The following is a 10,269-nucleotide window of genomic DNA, read 5'->3' on the forward strand; positions in this document are numbered from 1 at the left end:
CTTTTAATCCATACGGCAGAGTGAAGAGTACACACCGTCTTCAAAGAGAAGGGTAAAGAATTGGATGGCAGCCCTACTCTCTCTTTCCCAGGTCAAAGAGGTTGTTAGTAGCTGCTATGCAGAGATAGAGACTGCCACCTACTGGACTGGTCTGGTCACAGCTGTAAATTCCCTTTGCTAGCATTAGAGAGGCGCTTGTCAAACTACTGAACATACAGTTTTTTACAATGAGGCAAAGTGATCAGACTTTCTAAATAGAAAAAAAATGTGTACATACATAAAGTTCTCAAATCTCTCCAGTTAAAAACATTTAATCACACAGTTCAACACAGACCACAGAGAGAGATGGGTTGGGAAGTAACACTCATCCTTCCAAAGAGGGCCAATCATATTCACAATCAGGTCACCATAATGAATCTATCACTGTCACTCACCGCAGCTGGCAACTATTCATGCACATCAACACTGACAAAAACAAATGGCCAGATTCACACTAATACACACACACAGAAAATTAACAATGAGAAAGGCATTAATGCAAGGGATTTTTTTATAGGACCAAAGACCTTGTCAAGTGGTTAATTAATCAAATCAGATTTTTTAGGACAAAATTATAACATTTTAGTTCCTTATATAGGACAGAATGCCTTAAATCTCCACTTGTTCCAAACTAACAGATGACCAATGAGATTACTGATATTATTTGCAGTCAATCAATGGTAACTTAATCTATGCGGAKCAGACTGGGCCATGCTACTGTGTCCTGCTGCCATACAGACATCCCTGGATTGAGATTATCGGCTCTTAGTCACATCCATTCTCCATCTGATAAGACTAGGCCTCATCTCACTGTCCCTCACTCTAAATAAATATCTATAGATCTATCGCTAGCTATATTTTTGTGCATATTGGTTACCCATAAAGGAGCAGGAGGAAGCTACCCCCTAGACAGTGATCTAAGGTCAATTGTACATTTCTTCCATCTAATAGGATTGGAGAAGCTGGTTGAAGGATGAGCTGATCCCAGATCTGTGCTTACTGGGCAACTTCTAACCCGGTTGGAGGTACATATACACCTAGGCCCACATGTGAATATGTACAAGCAGTGCAGCAGTTATTCTTCTAGGTATGTCCAGTGGGTGTGCATCATCATCATCATCATCTGAGCTTGGGGAAGATCCTGATGAAGAGGATCATACTGATGAAAGTGAAGGAGACCAGGATGAGCATCAGCCACAGGGTCCAGTTGACAGACTTCTTGGTGTGCTGCTCCAAGCGCTCCGACTCAACCTTCAGCTTCTCGAAGTTGGTGTCTGCCTGCCGCATAGACTGGGTCAGGGTCTGAGTGACAGAGGAGAGAAACAGATAACTATTAGATCAGCTCCTCAGCTGTGGCTGAAGAATAGACTGGGTCAGGGTCAGAGAGACAGGATCCTATGAATATTTCTGCTGTGGCTGACGGATAGACTGGGTCAGGGCAAGAGAGACAAGAGTCCTATGAACTTTCTGCTGTGGCGTGACGGATACGCTGGGTCCGGTCAGAGACAGACACGTCCTATGAATAATTTCTGCTGTGGCTGACGGAAGACTGGGTCCGGGTCAGAGAGACAGAACGCTATGAATATTTCTGCTGTGGCTGAAGGATAGACTGGGTCAGGGTCAGAGAGACAGGATCCTATGAATATTTCTGCTGTGGCTGAAGGATAGACTGGGTCAGGGTCAGAGAGACAGTACTATAATATTTCTGCTGTGGCTGACGGATAGACTGGGTCCGGGTCAGAGAGACAGGAGTCCTATGAATATTTCTGCTGTGGCTGAACGGATAGACTGGGTCCGGGTCGAGAGACAGAATCTATGAATATTTCTGCCTGTGGCTGACGGATAAGACTGGGTCCGGGTCAGAGAGACAGAATCCTATGAAATATTTCTGCTGTGGCTGAGGATAGACTGGTCCGGTAGAGAGACTCGATGAATATCCTGCGTGGTGACGGATAGACTGGTCGGGTCAGAGAGACAAATCTATGAATATTCGCTGGTGGCTGAGGATAGACTGGGTCCGGGTCAGGAGACAGAATCCTATGAATATTTCTGCTGTGGCTGAAGGATAGACTGGGTCCGGGTCAGAGAGGACAGAATCCTATGGAATATTCTGCTGTGGCTGAAGGATAGACTGGGTCCGGGTCAGAGAGACAGGTACTATGAATATTTCTGCTGTGGCTGAAGGATAGACTGGGTCGGGTCAGAGAGACAGGGTACTATGAATATTTCTGCTGTGGCTGAAGGATAGACTGGGTCCAGGGTCGAGGAGACAGGGTACTCTATGAATATTTCTGGCTGTGGCTGAAGGATAGACTGGTCCGGGTCAGAGAGACAGAATCTTGAATATTCTGCTGTGGCTGAAGATAGACGGGTCGGGTCAGAGAGACAGAATCCTATGAATATTTCTGCTGTGGCTGAAGGATAGACTGGGTCGGGGTCAGAGAGACAGATGCTATGAATATTTCTGCTGTGGCTGAAGGCATAGACTGGGGGGTCAGAGAGACAGACCTATGAATATTTCGCTGTGGCTGAAGGATAGACTGGCGTCCGGTCAGAGAGACAGCAATCTATGAATTTTTCTGCTGTGGCTGAAGATGACGTGGTGGTCAGAGAGACAGGTCCTATGAATATGTCTGCTGTGGCTGAAGGATAGACTGGGTCCGGGTCAGAGAGACAGAATCTATGAATATTTTCTGCTGTGGCTGAAGGATAGACTGGTCAGGGTCAGGAGAGACAGGTACTAGAATATTCTGCTGTGGCTGAAGATAGACTGGGTCCCGGTCAGAAGAGACAGAAATCCTATAATATTTCTGCTGTGGCTGAAGGATAGACTGGGTCAGTGTCAACATAGACAACACTTCTTCTGTTAAACTTTAAAGGGCTGTCGCCAAACACTTGCACTTTTCATAAGAGACTTTATTGGCCTTTGAAATGCATATTTTTATCCAAAAATGGATTGACCCTGGAAATGAACCCGCCTTCCATTTAGACTAGGGGAGTTCCAGGCCTCAGCAGCTGTTAAATCATATATCCCATAAGTTGTTCAAACGCTTTAGTTCTGGAATGTTTCTTATGTAATACCGCCACCTTCTGGATGGACACGAAAACCCTTTTCTGTCAAACAGAATAGAAACTTTTGCTGAAATCCAAGGCTCATATAAATGATAAGTAATATGGAAATAGCTTCAACTTATTAGTCTGATAAGTTTGGTGAAATTCTCGCCATATTGGATAGACCTGTCCAATCCTTTGAGATCTACAGGAGTGTTAGGCAGGAGGTAGACTAGTGGTTAGAGCGTTGGCCTAGTAACCGAAAGGTTGCAAGATCGAATCCCCCCCCAGCTGACAAGATAAAAATCTGTCGTTCTGCCCCTGAACAAGGCAGTTAACCCACTGTTCCTAGGCCGTCATTGTAAATAAGAATTTGTTCTTAAACTGATTTACCTAGTTAAATAAAGGTAAAAAWTTTTTTTTTTTTTAAGTGTTAGGCTCTAAAACCCCGGGGGGGAATTATCCTCATTCTTCTAACTCTACAATTGCAGAGAGAGTCTTCCTGTTGTCTGACCTGAGAATGAGGCTAAAGGTGGAATTGTAATTCAGCATAGAAACTGTTCAGCAGAGCTCGTCTTCCTCCACACCTGGTTGTCCTGTTTGATAATGTTCTGGGCCACCAGCGTGTTGTTCTTCAGGTTGCGGGCCAGGTTCAGCATGTCTTCAGCCAACTTCTCCTGTAGGTTGTGGTGGTGCTGCAGCACTGCATCCAGCTCAGCTGCTGACTGCCTTTCATCCAGCACCAAACCCCTGCAGGGCAGAGGGACTGCTTTTATTGATTGATTTGATTGTGGGTATATAAAACAGACAAATGCGAAATCGTACATTTGCTAAGTCCGGTTTCACATTTTAGAGCAGAGCTAGAGGAAATTAGGTTTTAAATGTTACCTTCTATTTCGCAAGTCTGTTTCCAAGTTTCCTATTTAATTACAGAGAAAAGAATTACACTTTAAAATGATGCTCATAATATTGTACATTTGAATATATAAAAATAAAATAAAAACGAGTGTTTACCTTTGTTCGACAGACCCTATAAAGAAACGCAATAAAACAGTTAGCAGAAATAGCACTTTATAAAGATGACAAATCATGTCCATTAAACAAACTGTAAAATTCTCAAAGTAAAACACAGACTATTGAGACTCATCCAACAGTGATAGACACTAAGAGGTTATCTTACAGTGCCTAACAGCTCGTTCCTCATCTCCCCTGTGCACCGGGCTTTGGTCTGCATGTGAACTGTCTTACTGACTGGCATCCTCTCATTGGCTATGGTGGGGGTGCGTCCAGGAGCTAGGAACTGATTGGCCAGGGCTTTCTCTGTCCCCGACTATAAAAGAAGAACATAGACCAGGCAGTGTATCATCAGTTCAAGTGAAAAAAACATTTAAAAACAAAAGTGAGAAGTGAGAAGATACAAGAAAACACTTGTATAATGTAATGCTAATGGATTCAAACAGAATTTGAAATCAGTTGTTTCAGCTACGTATCAGAATGAAATCCTTGAGCGGATTATACTAACCAGTTTCTCTGCTTCTAGAAGTCCTTTCAAGAAGTCAACCTTTCGTGTGTAGTCTGTCATCACCTCTACTGTGGGTTTGCTGAAGGGAGAGATGGAAAATAAAGAATTAATATTTAAAAAACAACGATTGCCACAGGAGGACATGAATTAGGCCAATACAGATCATTCGGAAAGTATTCAGACCCTGACTCTTTCCACATTTTTGTTACTTAACAGCCTTATTCTAAAATAGATTAAATCGCCCCCCCCCCCAATACCTCATAATGACAAAGCAAAAACAGGTTGAGAAATGTTTGCAAATGTATTAAAAATAAAAACAGAAATACCTTATTTTCATAAGTATTCAGACCCTTTGCTATGAGACTCGAAATTGAGCTCAGGTGCATTCTGTTTCCATTGATCATCCTTGAGATGTTTCTACAACTTGATTGGAGTCCACCTGTGGTAAATTCAATTGATTGGACATGATTTGGAAAGGCACACACCTGTCTATATAAGGTCCCACAGTTGACAGTGCATGTCAGAGCAAAAACCAAGCCATGACGTCGAAGTAATTGTCCGTAGAGCTCAGAGACAAGATTGTGTTGATGCACAGGGTACCAAAAAATGTCTGCAACATCGAACGTCCCCAAGAACACAGCGGCCTCCATCATTCTTAAATGGAAGAAGTTAGGAACCACCAAGACTCTTCCTAGAGCTGGCAGCCCGGACAAACTGAGCAATCGGGGGAGAAGAGCCTTGGTCAGGGAGGTGACGAAGAACCCAACAGTCACTCTGACAGAGCTCCAGAGTTCCTCTGTGGAGATGGGAGAACCTTCCAGAAGGACAACCATCTCTGCAGAACTCCACCAATCAGGCCTATATGGTAGAGTGACCAGACGGAAGCCACTCCTCAGTAAAAAGGCACCTAAAGCTGGGGTTCTTAAACTTTTTCAGCATGGGACCCAAATTAGAAATTCTGTGTTTAGGAACATATGCAACTATACGTAAATATTGGTACATTTCATTGCCCTTATGACTAAAAATAAATGCAATATAGACAAAAACAAATAACAATTAAATTAAATGGCCATATAAATATATATTCATGTTTATTTCCCCCATTAAAACACTCTTACATATCTGTTTAGGTTGGACCTGTTGCTGCTAAAATACAATACATCATTTACATTCTGAACTGGAACAAACTGGTTGATCACATCACACAGATGAATAACAGAACAGACACACACAGGCTTTTTGATAGTGTTGCACTAAGTAACAGTACAGATGAAAAATAAATAATAAATAAATAAAAAGATTTCAAAAAACAATCACATGGATGTAGATCAGAAAACAAAAACACACTCCTAATGAGAGGTGTGTGGCTGGTTGAAGTATTCAACAAGCATGTCTCTTCTGGGATCAGTTTTTGACAGTACAACACTGCTCAGCATTGACACTGTTTCTGTACTTGTTTTTTTTTTTTTTAAGTAATCCAGAGTTGAGAACCCTGACTGATATAGGTATGTGGGGCTAAACTGGACCAGGACATCTACTGCTTTCTCAGTTAGGCAGGAGACCGCTTCATGCTGTAGATGAGCAACCCAGAACTGTGTGTGTGTGTGTGTGTGTGCCTCAAAAAGTATCTTGCTTCAATAAAAATGACGACTTGTATTTTAACAGCAACGGTTCCAACCTAGACTTGTTTTCAACAATAATTTCTACATATGTATCATCTTCATCTGTACTGTTAGTTAGGGTTGCACTATCAGTAGCTAGCTTTGGCTAACGTTAGCTATTAGCTGTGTACAAGGCCAGGGGATTGTTTGAAAGAGAAACTCACATCTACTACTATGATAGTTAGTACTCTCTTATTTCTGCTCATCACCTGTTATAAAATGACAACAATGCCTTGCTAGCTGACTTTCCCACTGTCGAAGCCCTGTTTCCTGAAGCATTCTGCCCTGTTCTGAAAGAATTCCCTGGGTATACCGTCCGGATGTGGATGTTTGGTCAGGATGTGTAGTTATAAGAATTTGTTCGTTTTGATTGACTCATTACTAAGCACTTCCCCGCACGAAACACATTGAGGGAGATCCTCGTTATTTCTCAAAGTTTGTATGAAAGAGAGAAACTCATCGGTGTATTGGCTTTTCATGACGATTGAGCTCAGTCAGAACTTGTTGCTAGCACGAGTCCATTTGGTGACATCGGTGAGTGGGAATGACAAGTCAGTGGCTGACAGCGCATCATCTGCTGCTGAACCACAGCGCTGCAGCGTGTGTCACGGAGTGATCTTCAACAAACAAAAAAACAATTGAAAAAAATGATCCGGTAAACCGCGAATCACACGGGCATCTCCTTCTCCCACTCGCGCAGCTGCCAAACTGAGCAGAGAGCGCACTGAACAGAGACCACAGTTGCACTTGGCCAAATCAATTCCAGTAAATCATTAAATAATTATACATTTACTCTGACACGTTGCGACCCATACTTGAAGAAAGGCTGACCTAAAGGACTCTCAGACAATGAGAAACAAGATTCTCTGGTCTGATGAAACCAAGATGGAATTCTTTGGCATGAATGCCAAGCATCACATCTGGAGGGAACATGGCATCATCCCTACGGTGAAGCCTGGTGCTGGCAGCGTCATGCTGTGGGGATGTTTTCAGCCACAGACTACTCAGGATCGAGGGAAAGATGAATGGAGGAAAGTACCGAGAGATCCTTTATGAAAACCCACTCCAGAGGGCTCAGGACCTGAGACTGGGGCAAAGTTTCATCTTCCAACTGGACAACGATCCTAAGCATACAGTCAAGACAGGGAGATCCTTTATGAAAACCCGCTCCAGAGGGCTCAGGACCTGAGACTGGGGCAAAGTTTCATCTTCCAACTGGACAACGATCCTAAGCATACAGTCAAGACAGAGAGATCCTTTATGAAAACGTTTGGGACAAGTCTCTGAATGTCCTTGAGTGGCCCAGCCAGAGCCCAGACTTGAACCTGATCGAACATCTCTGGTGAAGACCTGAAAATACCTGTGCAGTGACGCTCCCCATCCAACCTGACAGAGCTTGAGAGGATCTGCAGAGAAAAATGGGAGAAACTCCCCAAATACAGGTGTCCCATTTTTTATTTGTAATAAATTAGCAGAAAATTCTTTACCCGTTTTGGCTTTGTCATTAATTGAATACTGTGTGTAGATTGAGTGTGGAAAAAACAATTTAATCAATTTTAGAATAAGGCAGTAACGTAACAAAATGTGAAAAAAAGTCAAGTGGTCTGAATACTTTCAGAATGCACTATAAATTAAATGCAGCTCTCTTCAAGTACAAGCCTATCAATAATAAAACATACAAATTCATAAATATCTGCATGATCATTATAGCAGTTTATCTGACCGCTTGATTTTGGTGAAAGTATCACCTTTATGTAAAATCGGAAACAATAAATCCATGTAAGATTTAGTTGAGAGAGAGGAGGTTAGTTCGGTAAGTTAAGTAAGTTCAAAGTCTGGCATTGCCCTGTTTTAACAATTTTAAATTGCTGACAAAATCTACCTGAGGTTGTATTGTGAAGACTACAATATTGTACTGTTAGACAAGAAAGTAAATTGTTTACATTTAAACTTTGACACTCATAGGTGAAAGGTCTCAGCTTAGATATACCTTGGACTTTTCCTCAAAGCCACCAACATCTCTTCAAGAGCACCAACATACTAGAAGAGAAAGAGCAAAAGTCAAGACGTACAGTTTGCTAGTCATAATAGGGCTGGTATTTAGAGAGACGACCAAGCTTCTTAAAAGCATAGGAACACAGTTTGAGCAGCTATGCAGAAAACAACTAGTAAGCAAAATCTTTTTTGCAAACGATGACAAAGGCAGGCTATTCGGGGGGGGGGGGGGGGGGGGGGGGGGGGGGGGGTATATGTTAGCGGCAACGTTAACTAGTTCGACTTTTCTGAAGGGGGGGGTCAGCTGTAACGTTATAGCTGTCTCTTATACACATCTAGATGTGTATAAGAGACAGGGGTATATGTTAGCGGCAACGTTAACTAGTTCGACTTTTCTGAAGGGGGGGGTCAGCTGTAACGTTAGTTAGTTGCCATCAAAACATATGACTGATTGGAAAGGCCTGAATGTAATCTCCTAGCGAACACAAACAGTTACAATTTTCCCTGTGAAAAAAATGTAGCTTATAACTACTGTAGTTAGTTACACAACCTTGTCAAATGATCTAACGTTAGCTTGCCAACTAAACCTAGGTGTGAGATGAGATCATGGCTAGCTACATAACTACATCTTTCGCAAGATTCATTGACCTGTCGTATTTAGATTATAACGTTAGCTAATCTTATAATATAAAATGGTATAAATATGTAATGTGCGCTTGCATTAGCTAATACTGTTAACTACTACGATTAGCTACTGATTTGCTAGAAAATACAATACAGTCAGTTGTAGTTTAGTTAGCCAACTTGCTCGTTCCAAGCTGCTGACGACGTGGCTATCTAGCATGCTAACCCATTGACAAGCTAACGTAACGTTAGCAGACACTGTCAACATCATTTGACAGGACATTCGTTTCTCATTGACTGAGTTTGAAGAAGGTTGCATTGGTCAACGACTACAACGTCGAAATGTCTTACCTTTTCCAACCTCCATTCCGTTTCCACTCGCTTCTCCGAAGCTATAGATTCGCAGCGGGACAATAATCGGATAAAATTTATTTCTAACCTAGACGAAGCCATGTTTGAATATGACAGGGTGTCGCAAAGATTTTGCGGAAGTAGTACCGTTTCCACTAGTTACCACATCTATATCGGAAACATTAATTCAAGTTAAAATAAATAAAAAATGTAAGTTTACGGTTAGACATAAGGTTAGCAGAGTGGTTTGGGTTTAACATATTTTAATCATTGAAATTGTTGTTCTTCTGTGGATTTTTTTATGGCGAGTTACGACCATAAATTGTAGCCATAGGCGGGGTTTATGAGTTTGTGTCTGTGGTAACTAGTGACGACCATACAAAACCCCCAGAATAAACGTTCCACATTTACAACGTTATGTCTTTTAAAAATCTAGAATCTTTTGAGAAAAATTCTATAAAATATATTTACAATTACAACTTATAAATCAAAATGTATTGACAACATTGAAATATATAACAAATTGGCCTGTTTTACAAGAGAAACACGGTATATTGGCTGGTCTAAATAAAACAGAAAAATCACAAAAATCCTGTTTCTCAAGAGGTTTATTATGAACATATGATATTAATCAAACAGCATGCTTTATGTTAGTTACAATGTTTATGTTTGACTGTTCTTCTTTGGCATTTTTCCAGTAAATTATTATTTGTAGGATATATGTTTGCTTTAATTTTAATAGTTAGGTTTTTAAAGAAAAGTTATACAGCAGGCAGTACATGAGGAAAGTTGTTATAGGAAAGGTGCGTGTAGGCAGGCTAGAGACCTACATTGGCATTTAACACATAGGACAAAAAAAACTTGAGAACATAAGATGAAGCTGATGTCATGGTGGTTAGCAGCCATCAGGATGGTTCTCGGGACCACTAGGGGGTGACTTGCGTTTCCTCTGTTTGATCAGGTGAGCCAGGGAGCCCAGGAAGCAGAGAATGGATAGGGATCCCACTGTGGAGCCCAGTGCAACCA

At 41.7% G+C, this 10,269-nt stretch overlaps 1 protein-coding gene across 3 annotated transcripts; it reads right to left on the bottom strand.

Moving 5' to 3' along the window:
• Positions 1 to 295: 295 nt before the first annotated feature.
• Positions 296 to 9,572, bottom strand: use1 (unconventional SNARE in the ER 1 homolog (S. cerevisiae)). 3 transcript variants are annotated; one of them, XM_024004556.2, is made up of 8 exons: positions 9,244 to 9,568; positions 8,264 to 8,313; positions 4,613 to 4,691; positions 4,271 to 4,420; positions 4,105 to 4,120; positions 3,979 to 4,009; positions 3,678 to 3,840; positions 296 to 1,341 (listed from the first exon to the last, which is right to left on the bottom strand). In XM_024004556.2, exons 1-8 carry the CDS (start codon positions 9,343 to 9,345, stop codon positions 1,159 to 1,161), a joined length of 774 nt encoding a protein of 257 aa, XP_023860324.1. In that variant the 5' UTR covers positions 9,346 to 9,568; the 3' UTR covers positions 296 to 1,158. The 3 variants fall into 3 exon arrangements, with proteins under 3 accessions (XP_023860324.1, XP_023860326.1, XP_023860325.1); XM_024004557.2 differs by having other exon boundaries at positions 1,257 to 1,341; positions 3,605 to 3,840; positions 9,244 to 9,572; XM_024004558.2 differs by lacking the exons at positions 8,264 to 8,313; positions 9,244 to 9,568 and adding an exon at positions 4,939 to 5,894.
• Between the last annotated feature and the right edge of the window lie 697 nt (positions 9,573 to 10,269).

This window comes from Salvelinus sp. IW2-2015, linkage group LG16 (genome assembly GCF_002910315.2).
Source record: "Salvelinus sp. IW2-2015 linkage group LG16, ASM291031v2, whole genome shotgun sequence".
In the NCBI taxonomy this organism is placed as follows: Eukaryota; Metazoa; Chordata; class Actinopteri; order Salmoniformes; family Salmonidae; genus Salvelinus; species Salvelinus sp. IW2-2015.